The sequence below is a fragment of the Salpingoeca rosetta genome, assembly GCF_000188695.1.
Source record: "Salpingoeca rosetta unplaced genomic scaffold supercont1.14, whole genome shotgun sequence".
NCBI lineage: Eukaryota > Choanoflagellata > Craspedida > Salpingoecidae > Salpingoeca > Salpingoeca rosetta.
Window position 1 is genome coordinate 999703 of NW_004754920.1, and position 17500 is coordinate 1017202.

Consider the following 17500-nt stretch of genomic DNA (forward strand, 5'->3'; position numbering starts at 1 on the left):
TGTGTGTGTGTGTGTGTGTGTGTGTGTGTGTGTGTGTGTGTGTGTGTGTGTGTCTGTCTGTCTGTCTGTCTGTGTGTCTGTCCGTGTGTATGTGTCTGTGTGTCTGTCTGTCTGTCTGTGTGTCTGCGTGTCTGTATGTCTGTCCAACCATCTGGTCGTGCCTGTACCTGCTTGTCTGTATTTCCCTCCCCTCTACCCCCTTAACTGCCCTACTCCCTTGCTCCCCTGCTTCCTCGCACTGGCGTTGTTCCTGCCTGCATTGTACCTATTCTTGTACCACTATCACTCTCTTCGTCCTCTTCATTCCTTCGCACATGCTCCTCCTGTCACATCTTCCCCCGCCATTGCTGTTCGCTCGTTCCCCCTTTCCACCATGTGCCACTGTGACACACCACTGCGCACCCTTCCCTCTTCTCTTCTGGGGTACACTGCAAAAGAAAGCCAACATGAAGCCAGCAAGCCAGAGAAGGCAACCAGGGCCTCAGGGCAACAGCCTCACAAGCGCATTCATGTGGCCAGAAACGGACGAGCACTCCCAGCCAAACAACGCGTTTGCTGGAAGGACTCTTGCTTGTGAGATTTCGCATTTCACAACCAACTTCACAACCAACCAACCAACCCACCAACGGACACGACATACGATGGCGGAGATTGACCCAGATGCACCTGCTGTTGTTCTTGACAACGGTTCCTTCGAGTGCAAGGCCGGGTTTGCGGGGGAGGATGAGCCGCGTGCGGTCTTTCCCGCCGTGGTGGGGCGCCCTCACCACCACGGCCAGGCCGACGCGGGCCACAAGCACAGGGACGCGTACGTTGGCGCGGAAGCCCTGGAGAAGAGCGATGTTCTCACGCTCAGGTACCCTGTTGAGCACCGCATTGTGACCAACTGGGACGACATGGAGAAGATCTGGCACCACACCTTCCACAACGAGCTCAAGGTGGATCCTGAGAAGCAGCCGGTGCTTCTGACCGAGCCTCCGCTCAACCCCAAGCCCAACCGTGAGAAGATGACCCAGATCATGTTTGAGACGTTCAACACGCCCGCAGCCTACCTGTCCAATCAAGCCGTGCTCTCCCTGTACGCCTGCGGCCGTACCACGGGTATCGTCCTCGACTCTGGTTACGACGTCACCCACACGGTCCCCATCTCCGAGGGTTACGCCCTGCCTCACGCCATCCTGCGCCTCGACCTCGCCGGCCGCCATCTCACCAACTACATGATGAACCTCCTCACCGAGCGCGGTTACTCCTTCACCACCACCGCCGAGCGTGACACTGCCCGCGACATCAAGGAAAAGCTCTCCTACGTCGCCCTCGACTTTGAGCAGGAGATGGCCACCGCCGCTTCCTCCTCCAGCCTGGAGAAGAGCTACGACCTCCCCGATGGCCAGAGCATTACTATCGGCAACGAGCGCTTCCGCTGCCCTGAGGCGCTCTTCCAGCCGTCCCTCCTGGACATTGAGGCCACGGGCATCCACGAGCAACTGAACACCTCAGTACTCAGGTGTGACCTCGACATCTACAGGGTGATGCTCAACAACATTGTGCTCTCTGGCGGCACCACGCTGTTCCCCGGCATTGCCAAGCGCATGCAGAAGGAGATGACTGCACTTGCGCCCGCTGCGCTGAGTGTCAAGATTGCGCCCCCTGCAGACAGCAAGTATGCCGTGTGGGAGGGAGGTGCCATCCTCACCTCACTCTCCACCTTTGAGGACCTGTGGATCTCCAAGGCCGAGTACGACGAGTCTGGCCCCTCGATTGTCCACCGCAAGTGCACGTAATCAAGCACACACACAAAGTGTTCTCGTGAACATGTGTGTGTGTATCTGTGTGTGTGTGTGTACCTGTGTGTGTATGTATTTTGTGTGTGTGTGTGTATGTGTGTGTATGTGTGTGTGTGTGTGTGTCTCGACGTCTGTATGTGTCTGCGGCTGTTATCTACCTCAGAGCCCATGTGTGGATGTCTGCGGCTGTTACCTGACCTCAGAGCCTACGTGTGCGCACACCTCTCGTGTTACGCTGTGCCTGTCAATACCGTTCACCACCACCACCACCACCACCACCATCGCTGCATGCGTTTTTGCCGCCCCTCTCCTTGTGTGCGCATGCATGCATACCCATTCTCGCAAAGAAGACTTGTAATTGCCATTGCGCGCAACTATAAACGAAGCGCAACACTGCCACCCAACGACAGCCAATACTAAGGTACAAAGGCACCAACAAACAGCAACGTGCCACGCACACACACACACTCACACTCACACACACACACACACACACACACGCACGCACACACACACACTCACACACTCACACACACTCACACACACTCACACTCACACTCACTCACGCACACGCACACGCACACGCACACACACTCACACTCACACTCACTCACATACAAAACAAAGTGACAACCCACACAACAGCCACTACTCCTCGCCATCCCCTTCGTCATCCTCCTCGTCCTCGTCCTCGTCCACGTCGTCGTCGTCGTAGTGCAGCTGGTATGTGCTGCTGATGTCCCAGCGCGACCCGCTGGACGCCGCGCTGACGTACTTGATGAAGCGCATCGTGCCCGGGTCGCGGTACACCAGCGACAGCGTGTTGGATGACGGCTGCACGCTGAGCAGATCATTGCCGGCCGCGTCATCATCGCAGTACACCTCCGCCGCCACATTGTCCTCGTTCTCCGCGGCCAGGTAGCACTCGAACCCGCCCGCGTCCCCACTCGTCCACTGCGCGCCCTTGAGCTCGTCGCTGTCGTCAACAAAGCACAGCGTGGCGTCCAGCTCCGCCTCTGCCTGCAGCTGCCCGTGGTGCGCCACTGTGTAGTCGAGGCCGCTGCGGAAGCGCCGCGTTGCCGTCTTCAAACCCGTCAGCCGCCCGCCGGTCACCACGCTCAGATACCGCAGGAACGGCCGCGACCGGAACACCGCCGTCTCCAGCCGTGCGAGCGTCGCCCCAGGCGATGCTGTGTCTTCTTGCTTGTCAGCCTCCTTGTCTGCGGCGTTGCTGGCGCGCGTGTATTGCAGGAAGCGCTGCATGTGCGCGGGGCCAACCACCTGCCAGTTGCCCTCAATCCCCGTGTCGTCCCTGGGCAGCCTCTCGTCCAGCAGGCCATCCTTTGTGTCGGCCTCCAAGCACTCCGCCGTCACGCGCGCCGCCACATCTTCCTTGAGGAAGCGCTGCAGCTGCACAGAGGAAGAGTTCTCAAACTCCTTGCCAATGGCCGCAATGGCATCGGCCTTGAGGTATACCGGGTTGACGTACTGCTGCAGGAAGGCCAGGTCCTCGTCCGAGAGCGAATCCACCTCCACGCCGTCAGGCTTGACGCTGCTGCTGCTGTCCTTGCTGCTGTCCTTGCTGCTGTCCTTGCTGGTGTTGTCGGTGCTGTTGTCGGCGTGGATGGGCTCAAAGGGCTGCTCGCGCTCCTGCGCCGTCTTGAGCTGGTTGAGGGAGGCCATGTCGTTGCCGATGGGCTCGCGTGGCCCGTGGAACCAGCCCTGGATGCTGAGGCGTGGCGACCCGTCAGAGAGCACCTCCTGCACAGAGTGGTACGAGCGCCCAGGCATCACGCGGAACACGCCCATGGTGTTGAAGAGCGGCAGGTGGCGAGCGGTCGGGTGGGCGGTCGGCACGCCTTGCACCAGCATCTCCGCGCCCTCGTCCCCCTGGGCCTCTCGCTTGACAACGCTGGTGGGGTCCAGCGGGTACAGCTCCAACGCGCCGCCCTCCTCCGCGGTCCAGCCCTCCTTGCTGAAGTACAGGATGAAGGAGACGGCGCGGGTGCCGATGACGTCGTCGTGGCACAGGAGGTGGGAGCCGTGCGTGTAGGCGGAGGCGGCCATGTCCACGCGCTCCGTCAGCTCGCCGCAGCCGGTCACCTCGGAGATGAAGCTGCGAAACTCCTTGGAGTAGAGCCGGTCGCGCAGCCTGAGCAGGGTGGGCAGCTTTGCGGCCAGCTCGGGCTGTGTGTTGTCGATGTTGGCCAAGTCCGTGGTCTGGTACAGCTTGAACAGGTCCGTCTCCTTGTACTTGGTCTCCAGGTTCTGCACAATTTCATCACGCACCTGCGCAAACTCTTCCGGACTGCAGATGGGATCGAAGATGCAGTGCGGGTATGGCTTCGATGTCACATATGCATTGCGGTACTTCTCCCGCGATTCCTTCGTCAACAGGCCCTCGCTCAGCAGCTCCTTCTGCTCCTTGGGGTCGCTGCCATCACCAGCATCTACCTTGGCTCGCTTCTCGTCCATCATCATCTCTGCAGTGCTCACTCGCACGTGTGTGTGTGTGTGTGTCTTGTGGCTTGTGGTTGTGGTCGTGTGTTGATTGCGTTGGTGCACAAAAACTGCTGATTCAGCACAAATCCCGCGCACTTTGCTGTTGGCTGGCTGCAACGAAGACAACGAAGACGAACACCAAGCAAGCAGAGACCCTGCAACGTGCCAACCAACCAACCAGTTCACCACCACTCCACCACCACGACCACCAACCAACCAACCAATTCAGCCTTGTCTCTGCCTTTGCTTGCCTGCGTTCACAATACGGGCGGCGGAAGATGCAGGAGTTCCAGCACAGGACGGAGGAGTGCGAGCGCGCCGTCTCCTTTGACACGGCGCGCGTGGACGGCGCAACGCAGCTGGGCGCCGCAGTGTTTTGGGCGGCGGTGACCTCTGGCGCAGGATACCGGCTGCTGGCACACGATGAACAGGGCCAAGGCTTGCTGGCGCTGCTTGGGCTGCAGGACGCGGCGCAGCTCGGCTCTGCGGTGCACGAGGCAGTGGGCTTCCTCGTCTGGGGCACGTCTGCGCTGCAGCGCAACCAGGTGCCCGCGCTGTCCCTGCGGTTTGTGCGCGTCGCCGTCAAGGCCGCGGCATGGCTGGCGCTGACCGCCATGAGCTACTGCCCCGTCGGCCGGCTGGTGTTTGGGCGGCCTCTGCGGCGCCTGGCCATCACGTGTGCGCAGCAAGGCAGCGCGGCCCATGCTGGCGCCATGGCGCGCTTTGCTCGTGCATTTGCGGCCATGGCCACCTCGAAACAAGGGCTGCTGGCGCTGCTGAACGCCGCCATCCTGCCCATGCTGCAGAGAGCGCTTCGCGGTGCGGGCACAGACACGGGCCTGCTTCGGGGCGTCCTCGGGACCGTGGTCACCAGCCTGCGCGTCATCCTCACCGTGACATCCGCCGTGGCCACCTACACACAGCTGCGGCCCGCACATCTCGTGCCGTCCAACCCATGGGAGGCCGAGCCCGCGCACATGGAGTACCTGCGCAAAACCGCGCTGGCCACCGTGCACGAGCATGGCGACGATGGCATCGATGAAAACACCCCGGCAGGTGGACCCATTGGCGTGCTTGTGTGTAACCTCGGCACAACACCCACTCCACGTGCCACAGATGTGGCCCAGTTCCTAAAGGAGTTTCTCATGGATCCGCGTGTTGTGGAGGTGCGTACATCACGTGTGTATTTGTGTGTGGGGAGGAAGGTAACGGTGTGCTTCTGTGTGTCTGTGTCTTTGTGTCTGTGACTTTGTGTGCGTGCGTGTGTGTGTGTGTGTGTGTGTGTGTCTCTCTCTCTCTCTCTGTCCTCACCTACACGTGCACGCACCCATCGTGATGTGCGGCTTGTTAGGTTGCACCTTGGGTGTGGAGCATGGTGCTGAATGGCTTTATCATTCCCATCCGCAAGTACACATCTGGCCAGCTGTATGAGCGCCTGTTCCAGAACGCCGGTACAGGCAACACGTCCCCCCTCGTCCACCACACCAGCCGCTTCACACAGCAAGTCCAGCAACACCTCGGCTCCAACTATGTCGTCGAATACGGCATGAGGTGCTCTTGTGTGCGTGTGTGTATGTCTGTCTGTCTGTCTGTCTATGTGTGTGTGCCTGTCTGTCTGTCTGCCTGTTTGTTTGTTTGTTTGTTTGTTTGTCTATGTGTGTGTGTGTCTGCCTGCCTGTCTGTCTGTCTGTTTGTTTGTTTGTTTGTCTGCAGCTGCATCGATCGACGTACGTCTGTGTGCTTATGTGCCTTGTCCCCAACTCCCCTCTTCCTCCCCCCAAGCTCACACCTCTCCGTCCCTCCCTCCGCCTGCTCGCACCTGCTATTGTCAGATATGGGGAGCCCAGCATTGGGAGTGCGCTGGCTGCGTTGAAACGCCGCGAGTGTGAGCGGGTGATTGTGCTGCCCAAATACCCGCAGTACTCTGGCACAACCACCGCCTCCATCTACGACGAGGTGTTTGCGTGTGCGCGCCGCTATCGCTTCGTCCCAGCCATCCGCATTGTCCCACCCTTTTACAGCCACCCAGCCTACATCCAGGCGATCGTGGCCACGGCGTCGCAGTTCCTTGCACAGCACAGCAACATTGAGCGCTTTGTCATTTCGTTTCACGGCATCCCCGAACGCTACCACCTTCGCGGCGACCCGTACCCGTGGCACTGCGAGGCGACGGCGCGCGCCATTGCAGCGGGAATGTGCTGGAGCAAAGACCAGTGGATGCTGTCGTACCAGTCTGTGTTTGGCAAGGACCCCTGGCTGCTTCCCGCCACGGATGCAACCGTCGAGGAGCTCGGGAAACAAGGTGCGTTTATTGTGGGGGGGGGTGTCTGTGTCTGTGTCTGTCTGTCTGTCTGTCTAAACGTGCTGACACCACGAACCCTCGTCCTGTGCTGGTTCCCTCCCAATGCTCGAGATTGTGCATGCATGCATGCCAGCTCAACACACACACACACTCACTCACTCACAAACTCTCACACACACACACACACACACACACACAACACAACACAACACAAATGCAGGGGTGAAGAGGATTGCCGTGCTGTGTCCGGGCTTCCTGACCGATTGCCTGGAGACAATTGATGAGAACGGCACAGAGAATGCAAACGTCTTCAAGGAGAACGGGGGCGAGGAGCTTGTGCTTGTGCCCTGCCTCAACTCCAGCCCAGAGTGGTGTGAGGCCGCAGCAGCCATTATCCAACACGAAGCCCGCGGCTGGGAATAGTAGCCCCACAAGTGTGCGTGTGTGTGTGTGTGTGTGCGCGCGCTGTGTGTGTGTGCGTGTGTATGCTGTGTGTGCTGTGTGTGCTGTGTGTGTGTGTGATGTAAATCTCGCCATCTCGCCAACTCGTGTCACATCACGCACTTTGTCACTTCACGGGTGCTAAGTTGAACCTCCGGTTTACAATAAAATATGCGACATCACTTCAGACAGTGCAGCACACACGTGCGCGTCCATCGCGGCACGCCACACAGCCACACGCACGAAACTCCAAGCACGCACACACACACACACACACACATATGCACACACACATATGCACACGCACACACACACACACACACACAGTCGCAGTCGCATCCTCATGCATTATTCGATAACCTCCCAACCAAAGTCCGGAGGCAGCATGCCGCGGCCATGGTCGATGAAGAACGTGGAATGCAGCAGCGTGCGTCCGCCGTGCGGCTGGTTCACGTCCAAGTAGGCGCCCCAGAAGCTGAGGGTGGACGACGTGAGAACGTGGTGCTGGCAACGTGCCATCATCGCCACGCTGTGCACGACATCTTCCTCAACCACAACAAACTGCAAACCTCCCGGTACGGACCTGGCAAACTCATCCATCATCGCCTGCGCCTTGACGTTGTTGTCCGAGAAAACCAGATACAGCGTGCGGTCAGCGTCAAACTCGCGCGTGAACACACGCTCATAGAACGACGTTGGTGGCAGACGCCGACCCTCCAGGAGTTTCTTCGCCGGCTCCTGCGCATATCCAAGCCGCAGATGCAGCGACACGGTCTGTAATGCGCCTTTTCCGCCGGTGTAGGCGTTGGGGCGTGCTGGGGCACGAGTTTGGTCCGACCGCGTGATGGTCCCTGCATCTGGCGTGCCTGCAAGCAAGTCGCCGTACTTGAGGCTGACGTACTCCTCCACGCCGGGGTTGAAGCGAAGAACGCGCAGCACGTGCTCACGCGAAGGGTGCCAGTACGCATGGTTGAAGAAGTACCCGTGGATGTATGCTGGCAGCAGCTTTGGGTTCGGCAGCGGTGCGTACTCGTCCGGGACCTCAATCTTGAAGGCGTACCTGTTGAACACGCGCACAGGCGGCACAGCAACCTCAACACTGCACCACTGCAGCGCAGGGAACGTGTGCTTCAAGGTGACGCCAGTTGCGGGCGGCGTGTGGCCACCCCAGGGCTCAAACGTGTGGAAGGCGCGGTTCCAGTGCTGAAAGTACCCAACGACGACAGGAACGTTGTGCTTGCGACCATACGCGTGCAGCGCGGCCAACTGGAACAGGATGTTGCCCAGCCCACCGTACAGGATGGGCGCCACGTACGTGCCGATAGCGTCGACATCTTCCTCTCGCGAAATGGTCGGTGGGCCCCACGACGATGGCAGCTGGCGCCACGTGTCCTTCTCCAACACCAACCCGCTCTGGCGGCAAAAGGAGCCGCAAGCGGGCACGCTTCGTGGCTCCGGAAAGTTGTCAAATTGAGCCAGCCCGGCCGCTTGAGCACGTCGAGCTGATGAAGTTTCAAGGTTGTCCTCCTTGCTGCGGCGATTGTGAAGAAAAGAAGAGCTGTTGCGCGCAGCTATCGCTGCCCCATCGTGTGGCAGGTCGACTGGTGCACTCCTTACCGTGCCTGCAGGCATCAACGACACCGCCAGCACCAGCAACGCGACAGCGCACTGCGCGGAGAGCAAGCGAAAGCAGAAGAACGGGAGCAGCATTGTCGTTTGTGGTGGTGGTGGAAACGGAAAGCGATCTTGAATGGCCCAGATCAAGGCCGCCCTGGCATATTTCAAGGACGATAGGGTGCGTGTGTGTGTGTGTGTGTGTGTGTGTGTGTGTGTGTGTGTGTGTGTGTGTGTGTGTGTGTGTGTGTGTGTGTGTGTGTGTGTGTGTGTGTGTGTGTGTGTGTGTGTGTGTGTATGTGTGTGTGTGTGTGTCATTCTCCCTGCCTCTTGCCTCCCTGTCTCTGTGCCTCTCTCTGTCTCAATCGGTGTGCATTCTGTTTAACATTGAAACAAGAGCGGAGGAACAGGGGACATCGGGACATTGTGGCATGGAAGTTGGCCAGCACGCGCAGAGAGCACAAGCACAAGAAGGAATGCAAGAAATAAAGAAAGGGACACATCACACACACACACACGTTCACACACACACACACACACACACATCCACACACATCCACACACTCACGCACACACGCACGCACGCACGCACACACACACGCATACACTTACAATCCCACACCGAGAGTTCAAGTGCACTTGCGGTGGACAATCGACGGCCCTACTTCGTCATACTCGGCCTTGGTGATCCACATCTGCTGGAAGGTGGAGAGGGAGGCGAGGATGGAGCCGCCAATCCAGACAGAGTACTTGCGCTCGGGACGAGCAACGACCTTGACGTCCATGGTGGATGGGGCGAGGGCGGTGATCTCTTTGTGCATGCGGTCAACAAACCCCGGCATCATGGTGGTGCCGCCAGAGAGCACAATGTTGGCGGCAAGAGCTCTCCGATTGTGGATATCGCACTGCATGATGGAGTTGTCGGTGAGTTCGTGGATGCCAGGGGTGTATCGACCAAGGCTGGAAGGCTGGAAGAGGGCCTCGGGGCAGCGGAAGCGCTCGCTGCCAATGGTGATGACCTGGCCATCGGGGAGCTCGTAGCTCTTCTCCAGGCTGGAGGAGGAGGCGGCGGTGGCCATCTCCTGCTCAAAGTCGAGGGCGACGTAGGAGAGCTTCTCCTTGATGTCACGCACAATCTCGTGCTCGGCGGTGGTGGTGAAGGAGTAACCGCGCTCGGTGAGGAGCTTGATCATGTAGTCGGTGAGATCGCGGCCGGCAAGGTCGAGGCGCTGAATGGTATGGGGGAAAAAGCAACCCTCATACACAGGCACAATCTGCGTCACGCCATCACCACATTCCACGACCACGCCAGTGGTGCGCCCGGAAGTGTACACCGACAGCACCGGAGTAGTGGCCACGTACATAGCAGGTGCTTTGAACGTCTCAAACATGATCTGGGTCATCTTCTCGCGGTTGGCTCGAGGGTTGAGCGGAGGCTCAGTCAGCACGACCGGCTGCTTCTCAGGATCCACCTTGAGTTCGTTGTGGAAGGTGTGGTGCCAGATCTTCTCCATGTCGTCCCAGTTGGTCACAACGGCGTGCTCAATGGGATACTTGAGTGCGAGGATACTACGGTTGCTCTGGGCCTTGTCGCCGACGTAGGAGTCCTTCTGGCCCATGCCGACCATCACGCCCTGGTGGCGGGGACGGCCAACAATGGAGGGGAAGACGATGCGCGGTGCATCCTCACCAGCAACGCCGACTTTGCACCCAAAGGAACCATTGTCGATCACCACAGCAGCAACGTCGTCGCTCATGGTTGCAGTTGCAGCAACAATCTTCTTGCTTCTTGGGATGTTGAGAAGCTTGCCTTTCGGCTCCTGCCTTCGTAATCGCTTGGTTTGGTTGGTGATGGAAATGAGGAAGACCCTGTCAGCGATCTCCTTTCACCATCCCTTGTTTGTTTGTGTGTGTCACACGCATGACTGTGTAACAAAACACCTGTTCCTCCAGAACACGCCAACACCAGTAACACGGCGTGGCTTTCCTGATGACTACGCCTGCGCGTGCATCGTGTGATGTGACTGTGCTGTTTGTGGCATAGATCATTGTACTGGCCTATTTAAAGGACAATTTGGTATGTGTGTGTGTGCATGCATGCATTCTCACTGCCTCTTGCCTCCCCCCCTCTCTCTCTCTTTGTCTTTTTTCTCCAGGTACCAATGGCTTGAGAACAGCGTGTGTTTGAATGAATGTGCCACAGCACATTGTGCAATGCAGGAAAGTAATTGTAACATAACAGTTGCGCACACATTCATCACAACGCAACGCCGGTCTTCACATGTACGCCTCGTGACTGCACAAACCCAACAGGCAGCAGAGCCAACACATGATGACACTGGATGAGCGACAACGACAGCATACACACAAAACACACATCACAAGCTGCAGTGTTTTACTTGGAAGAGTCGTCTTGCTGTGCACCATTTGCTCCTTCATCGCCATCATCAGAATCGCCAACAGCAAAGTGGTCAGCACCGGCAACATCCTCCTTGCTTGCTGCTTCCCCAGCACGCGTCTCCTCCTGCTCTTGCTGCTGCTGCTCTTGTTGCTGGCCTGCTGGTTCATGCACGCCAGGTGTGGCAGCATTGGCGCTCTCATCCAGCGACAGCGGCTCAAGAACAGTGTCAATATCCGCAGCGCGGCACAACTCTGCAGAGTTGTCGCCAATTGTGCCCATCGTCTGCACAGCAAAAGGGAAGGAGTTGTATGTGTGTGTGAGAGTGAAGGACAACAGCAGGATGGAGAGAGGGGGACAAAAACCGAGACAGAGACAGAGAGCCACAGAGATAAGACACACACACACACGCACACGCAGACACACATGCGCACACACGCACACGCACACACACAAAGTATACACACACAGACACACACAGACACACACAGACACACACAGACACACAGAACTTTGTGTTGTATTCAAGCTCACGAGCGTACACAAGTCACGTCAAGCCACGTGTTGCATGTAACTGTTGCTGACAATACCTGTGCTGCCTCTGCCATGGTGGGCGCCATCTTGGAGTAGTGATTGGAGAGAGCAAGCACAATGCGGGACAGCTGCGTTGCCATGTCGCGGGCTGCTCAGCACAACAACGAACAGCAGGATGTGACGTTGGAAACCACACAAAACCACAGCACGCGCGCCACAAACACAACCCCACACATGTGAGTATGCGCACGCGTTGACCCGCAAACACGTGCATACACACACACGCACACGCGCGCACATACATACATGCACACACACATACACACGCGCGCACACACATACATACACACCGTTCTCGACGACAAGGAGGCGCATCTTGTGTTCCATCTGGTCGCGGAGATGGCTGTGGCGGGCGTCGAGTCGCCCCCGCTCCCGCAGAATGTGGCGGTAGAGGTAGTTGCCCGTCTGCACCTCAGGCACCGCCGTGCCACGGTGCTGCCATCGTCATGGTGCATTGTGTATGCGTATGCGCGTGTGAGCGTGTGTGTGTGTGTGTGTGTGTGTGTGTGCGTGTGTATGCGTGTGTGTGTGTGTGTGTGTGTGTGAGCGTGTGTGCATGTGTGTGCGTGCGTGCGCGTGTGTGTGTGTGTGTGAGCGAGTGCGATGGCGGTGTGATTAGAGGTCTGGATGTTGTTTGTGCATGTGTTGCGCTTCTATCGAAAAGAGTCACATACAAACACACTCACGCGCGCGCAAGTGAGAGACGGAATCACTGTCATCAGCACGACCATCAATGCTTCGCTTGCAGGTGCACATACCGCTGCTTCCTCCTGCTCCTTTGCCATCTCAAACGCGCGCATGCTCACAGCCTGGCGGTCGCAGGAACGTGCGAAACAACGTGAATGGCAGTCGTAACATTAGCGTCATATTGCACTTGCTCCCAACGGACACACACACACACACACACACACGTTCACACACACACACACACACACACACACACACACACACACACACACACATGTTCATACCAGGAAGTCGTCTTGGCACTGCTTGAAGGCAAGGAGGGATTTCTTTGCGTCAGTGAGCACGCTGTGCAGAAACGTCTTGAGATGGTCGCACACGTACTGCACCTGTCACACGAGAGTGTGCGCGAGAGTGTGAGCGAAGCCAGCTTCCTTTCTTTCTTTCTTTGTTCGCATCGCCGACAGAAGAATACGTCGACAGATGCAGCAGATGCAACAGCGAAAGAGTAGCTTACCATATCCACCGTTGTCTGACACGACTCTGCGTCGGCCCTGTGACCGAATGTGTGCGTGTATGTATGCGTGAGTGTATGTATGTGTGTATGTGTGAGTGTGTGAGTGTGTATGAGTGTGTGCGTGCGTGTTCATGAAGCGTGCACACGCATGCTCATGCGCTGCAACACATCCACTCCCATGCCCGGCTCCTTCCAATCCCAGCGCCCGCACTACACATAACGTACAGTAGACATGACGCGAGCAGCTCCTTCTTGTGTCTGAGTGCGTCGTGGTGCTCGTTGTGCGTGGTCTCCCGCAGCCCGCTGCCCAAGTTGTGCGCCGCCACCGCAAACGCCTGCATCTTCGCCACGTATGCGCTCGCATGCTTGATCAGACCTGGCAGCATTGCAGGGGTGTGCGTGTTTGTGAACGTGAATGGGTGTATTCATGTGCATTGCGAGAGAGATTGCGCGCGTTCGTGTGCATGTCTCTGAGTGCTGCTCTGCACAGCAAACTGGGCAGCAGCTGAGGTGTTGGTGCAAATGGATATGACAACGATTACACAAACAGCAAGGCCCCACTCACCGTCATAGAAGCTCGTTGCTTGCTCCACGGATTCCACCTTGGCCTCGTACGCTTGTGCTGGTGGTGAACCGAAGCAACAGAAGCGAATGTCAAAGCGACAAAGGCGAACGCAGGAGCAACAACATCACGGTGTTGATCAGAGCAGCGCTTCATCAGCATGCAATGCGTTTGATTGGGTAGGGGTAGGGGATGCGCCAGTCGCATCTGCACACGCAGTTACATCGTGTTCATTTACATTCAAAACATGCGCGCGCGTGTGCATGTGCACGTTCACAAACACACGGACGGGTGACTCACTTTCCACGCTGTGCATGGAGGCGAACTCCACCTTGAACTTTGCGCGGAGTTGCGGGGACAGCTGGCAGCACAAATACAGCAGAGAGTGGCAGCGTCAGTTGTGGGAACTGCACGACCACAATTCACACTGCAGAAAATCAGAGGACACACACGCATGCATACAGAGGACAGAGGGGACACGAGGCGAGGAGCACCGGCATTTGGCATCAGAGCCACTGTGGACCACGACCCCTGACTGACTGACCTTGCTTGCCATTGACTGCTTCAGTTTGGACCACACTATCGACAGTCAACAACATGACACGTGAGCTCTTCTTGACGAACTCACACGCACGCACACACACGCACGCACGCACACACTATCACACACACACTATCACACGCACGCATGCACGCACACTATCACACACACACACACACACACACACACACACACACACACACACACGCACAAACCCCAAGTGCACTCTGTGCCATACTCATTTTGAGGTGAAAGCGAGACTTGGACGCCGTGTCCGCCAGCGTTTCCGGCAGCTTTCGGTACGTCACGGCCACGGGTTTCTGGGGGTGCATGGCACACAAATAGGCGTGCAACGTGGGTTGGTTGTGTGGAGGAGCCAGAGCATGTTCGGCAAAGGTGTTGCTTGCAGCCTGGTGCCAAGACAACACGGACAAACACGGACACACACACACACACACACACGTACACACACCCCACGTACACACACGCACCATGTGCACAGGTTCACCTTACCCCGTTGTTGGAGCACAGCATCTGCTGTACTTCGTCGCTTGTCTTGCCTGGACACAGTCAATCACCCATATGAGCAAGCACACCGAAGAGGGCGTTTACCGTTGAAACAACAAAACAACAACCTTCGCACACACACACACACTCACACACACAACACGTCACATAGGTGCAAAAGCACCGGAACAAGGACGAACAACACGTAACAGGTGTTCTCGGCCACTGGGCTTACCGATGGTGACTTGATCGTCGATCATGGTGATTTCATCGCCAAGCTCCAGCGGTGGCTGCTCGTTGTCCCGCTCAATCACGGCGAGCAAGTTCTCCACATAGACACACGGGCAGCGGGCTAGCACACGAAGCAGGAACGAAGGCATATTAGGTCTCGCACACCTTGAACCTGGCTGAACCAGCACATGCACACGCACACGCAAGCACATGCACAAAAGAGCACACGCAAGCACATGCACACGCAAGCACATGCACACAAGAGCACAAGCACATGCACACACACGCAAGCACATGCGTACGTACGCGCTCCACCGCCAACGACGATGACACTCGGCGCGTCGAATATGGCCGTAATCACAGGCGAATGTGCAGCCAACTTCATAGACAGCAGAGGCGTGCCCCATTCACAACCAAGCACAGGCATTTCAGTGAGTGCAACCATTACGCTCACAAACAAGGAAAAACGAACCCGAACATCTCGCGCGCACACACAAGTCCAGCAACTGCTCTGCGCGAAGCATAGTCGCCAACCTCTCCGTTTGGGCCATGAAGTTGCAAGTCTGGTGGCAGGGAAGCGGCCCCGCCACGTCGCGGCGCGGTGGATGACGATGCACCAGACGCCGAGGCGGTCGCTGGCGCTTGTCGTGCTGCGTGAGCGCTGCTGCTGCTGTTGCTCTTGTTGTCATCAGCCATCGTCGCGGTGTGGTTGTGGAAGATTTGTGAACATCTTTCAACAACAATCGGTGGGAGGACAGCAAATGTGTGTTGTGTGTGTGTGTGTGTGTGTCTGTGTGTGTGTGTGTGTGTGTGTGTGTGTCTGTGTCTGTGTGTCTCTTCTTAGTCTCTTTGTCCTCAAGCGCTCTTCACTCTCTCGCTTTCTCCCTTGCTCAGCAGCACAAGCAGCCTTCTTCAGTTGCCCGCACGTGTGCTTGAATCTCTTACAATGACTGTATCCTTTGTTGGCTGTGTTGGTGTAATTGATCACTATTTTCACCAACTCAATGGTTGTGTACAAGTGTCTAAGTGTACGACAACGTAAATACGTACAGATGTCATCAGGTCAAGGAGGGAAGGTCTTCATAGAATAGTACTGTCCAAGTTAAGGAGAACGAGGGGACAGGCCAGTGCTAGAGTGCTAGAGCGAGTGCCCTCCTCTAGTCCTCTCAGCCACTTGAGCAAAGCTGATTCAAGTAATCGACAATCGACAATTACAAAGAAGAAGGTCAAAACAAACTCTACAGAACTCTACAAGCAGTGAATCCTGTGGATCAGTAACAGCAAGGCAACACTCGAACCATCTAACAGTTACGCCCACACACGCACACCTTCACTCTCATGCACACAACCCATCGACGTCATCACCGCTTTTGCTGCTGCTGTTGGTGTGAGTGGGCTGCTGCTGGCCCGTGTCGTCCTTCGTCTATCAGCTCAACGGCGGAGGTCAGTAGCGCTGCGGCCGTCTTGGCAAGGGCGCGTGCACCGATTGAATCCGAAGCCGCCAGAGTTGCGGTATCCGAGGGCGAAGGGAGGGACTGCAGGAGTACTTGAGAGAACTGGCATGCAGCGCCAACAACGGCGGCGTCCATGGCGTGGTGCTGTAGCGCCTCAGCCAAGGCTTCGAGGATGCCCAGGTCCACAACCTCGCGCACAAGCGCGTCGCCCTCATCGCTCCGCAGGATGAGCTTGGTCAGAACCTTGCAAGCTGCTCGCTGGATGCAGGGTACGCGCGTGTGGGTGTGCATGGCGGTGGCGATGGCGGAAACAGCGCCAGCACGCACCAAGGGCTCGTGTTGCATGTCAGGGTCCCGAGTAAGCCGTCGCAGAATCCTGCAGCCGTATGCTTGGATGGCATCGTCTCCTTGATGGTGCCACATTGCCGTGAGCACGGGTTCAGGGATGCGTTCCCGCAGCAGACAGCGCATGCTGTGCTCGTCCTCCCCGGCGTCCAGCTGCTCTTCTCGTGGGTGCTGCTGCTTGCGTGTGCTAAAGAGAAACGACATCACACGGTCCAGGATGCGACAGCCTAGTCGCTGCAACTCGCATACGCGCGGGTGGGCACGCATGACGCCAAGGACGGTGTTCACAGCAAGTTGATCCCGTGCAAGGCAGCACACAATGCTGGTGGGACTCTCGATGCTGCAGGCAACAAGGGCGGCGAGCGCGGCCGTCGCTCCTTCAGGACAGGACATGTGCTCCTGTGCATCACTCGTGAGGCGGCGAACGCACGCCCGCGAGTCATCACGCCCCTCGTCCGTGCGGGTTTTTGCAGCGTGCTTGTCGTCGGCGCCGTTGCCATCGTCGCTCGTGCCCACGCTGCTGGTCTCAGCTTCTTCGTACAGCGTCGGCAGCGTCGGGGCTACTGTGCAATGTTTCGGGACGACAGATGGTGTTGGTGCTGCTGGTCGCAGTTGTGTTGGTGCTGCTGGCTGTGGTTGTGTTGGTGCTGCTGGCCGCAGTTGTGTTGGTGCTGCTGGTCGCAGTTGTGTTGGTGCTGCTGGCTGTGGTTGTGTTGGTGCTGAAGGAGCTGGGTTGCTGCCACAGCTGGTTACTCTTGCCATCGCCGCCTCGATGGTGTGCAGGACCTGTTGTGGTGGCGTCGTCCTGGCCTCTGACGAGGAGGATGGTAACGTGTGTGCTAGCCAGGCGCACGAATGCAAGCGGGACGTCGAGAGGATGCGCTGGCTGGCCCAGTACTTGAAGCGGTGGCACATGTGCACAAGCACGATCGGCGTGTTGGCTTGCAAAATGTAACGCAGCTCGTCGTGACTGCTGAACATGTCGCAGGTGCGCTTGCCGAAGAGCTTTGACCCGAGCAGCACA

The 17500-nt window shown here is 57.6% G+C and overlaps 7 protein-coding genes across 7 annotated transcripts in view; 2 read left to right on the forward strand and 5 right to left on the reverse strand.

The window, feature by feature from the left end:
* The first annotated feature begins 598 nt into the window (after positions 1-598).
* PTSG_06313 (actin A3) lies at positions 599-2183 on the forward strand. Its single transcript, XM_004993147.1, has one exon. It carries the CDS (start codon positions 642-644, stop codon positions 1779-1781), a length of 1140 nt encoding a protein of 379 aa, XP_004993204.1. The 5' UTR covers positions 599-641; the 3' UTR covers positions 1782-2183.
* Positions 2184-2432: 249 nt separating this feature from the next.
* On the reverse strand, positions 2433-4265 carry PTSG_06314 (uncharacterized protein; the record flags this gene model as incomplete). The annotated part of the gene is made up of 1 exon (XM_004993148.1): positions 2433-4265. The coding sequence occupies one exon, from the start codon at positions 4263-4265 to the stop codon at positions 2433-2435; it is 1833 nt and encodes a 610-aa protein (XP_004993205.1).
* Positions 4266-4387: 122 nt separating this feature from the next.
* On the forward strand, positions 4388-7211 carry PTSG_06315 (ferrochelatase). The gene is made up of 4 exons (XM_004993149.1): positions 4388-5452; positions 5638-5837; positions 6119-6588; positions 6809-7211. The coding sequence occupies exons 1-4, from the start codon at positions 4565-4567 to the stop codon at positions 7009-7011; spliced, it is 1761 nt and encodes a 586-aa protein (XP_004993206.1). The 5' UTR covers positions 4388-4564; the 3' UTR covers positions 7012-7211.
* A 133-nt stretch (positions 7212-7344) lies between these two features.
* On the reverse strand, positions 7345-8769 carry PTSG_06316 (uncharacterized protein). Its single transcript, XM_004993150.1, has one exon. It carries the CDS (start codon positions 8737-8739, stop codon positions 7378-7380), a length of 1362 nt encoding a protein of 453 aa, XP_004993207.1. The 5' UTR covers positions 8740-8769; the 3' UTR covers positions 7345-7377.
* Positions 8770-9008: 239 nt separating this feature from the next.
* Positions 9009-10555, reverse strand: PTSG_06317 (beta-actin 2). The gene has a single exon (XM_004993151.1). It carries the CDS (start codon positions 10398-10400, stop codon positions 9273-9275), a length of 1128 nt encoding a protein of 375 aa, XP_004993208.1. The 5' UTR covers positions 10401-10555; the 3' UTR covers positions 9009-9272.
* A 255-nt stretch (positions 10556-10810) lies between these two features.
* Positions 10811-15391, reverse strand: PTSG_06318 (uncharacterized protein). The gene is made up of 15 exons (XM_004993152.1): positions 15212-15391; positions 14984-15056; positions 14682-14798; positions 14453-14499; positions 14178-14259; positions 13943-13977; positions 13699-13759; positions 13402-13458; positions 13062-13212; positions 12837-12873; positions 12607-12708; positions 12394-12444; positions 11926-12070; positions 11632-11723; positions 10811-11326 (listed from the first exon to the last, which is right to left on the reverse strand). The coding sequence occupies exons 1-15, from the start codon at positions 15371-15373 to the stop codon at positions 11039-11041; spliced, it is 1500 nt and encodes a 499-aa protein (XP_004993209.1). The 5' UTR covers positions 15374-15391; the 3' UTR covers positions 10811-11038.
* A 647-nt stretch (positions 15392-16038) lies between these two features.
* The window catches only part of PTSG_06319 (uncharacterized protein), a gene marked incomplete at both ends in the record, with an annotated part of 1671 nt that continues 209 nt past the window's right edge, over positions 16039-17500 (reverse strand). The window contains one exon of the mRNA XM_004993153.1: positions 16039-17500. This exon is cut by the window's right edge and continues 209 nt beyond it. Coding sequence (XP_004993210.1) covers positions 16039-17500 — 1462 coding nt within the window.

What these genes read in the sequence shown, in the direction of transcription:
- PTSG_06317 (XM_004993151.1), bottom strand. Translation starts at nt 10,400, where the DNA reads ATGAGCGACGACGTTGCTGCTGTGGTGATCGACAATGGTTCCTTTGGG.
- PTSG_06313 (XM_004993147.1), top strand. Translation starts at nt 642, where the DNA reads ATGGCGGAGATTGACCCAGATGCACCTGCTGTTGTTCTTGACAACGGT.
- PTSG_06316 (XM_004993150.1), bottom strand. Translation starts at nt 8,739, where the DNA reads ATGCTGCTCCCGTTCTTCTGCTTTCGCTTGCTCTCCGCGCAGTGCGCT.
- PTSG_06318 (XM_004993152.1), bottom strand. Translation starts at nt 15,373, where the DNA reads ATGGCTGATGACAACAAGAGCAACAGCAGCAGCAGCGCTCACGCAGCA. An exon ending in TGCTGTGCTCCAACAACGGG is followed by an intron (nt 14,260 to 14,452) that starts GTAAGGTGAACC and finishes ATGCACCCCCAG; the next exon opens with AAACCCGTGGCCGTGACGTA. An exon ending in AGCAACGAGCTTCTATGACG is followed by an intron (nt 13,213 to 13,401) that starts GTGAGTGGGGCC and finishes CAATGCTGCCAG; the next exon opens with GTCTGATCAAGCATGCGAGC.
- PTSG_06315 (XM_004993149.1), top strand. Translation starts at nt 4,565, where the DNA reads ATGCAGGAGTTCCAGCACAGGACGGAGGAGTGCGAGCGCGCCGTCTCC. An exon ending in TGGATCCGCGTGTTGTGGAG is followed by an intron (nt 5,453 to 5,637) that starts GTGCGTACATCA and finishes GCGGCTTGTTAG; the next exon opens with GTTGCACCTTGGGTGTGGAG. An exon ending in GTCGTCGAATACGGCATGAG is followed by an intron (nt 5,838 to 6,118) that starts GTGCTCTTGTGT and finishes TGCTATTGTCAG; the next exon opens with ATATGGGGAGCCCAGCATTG.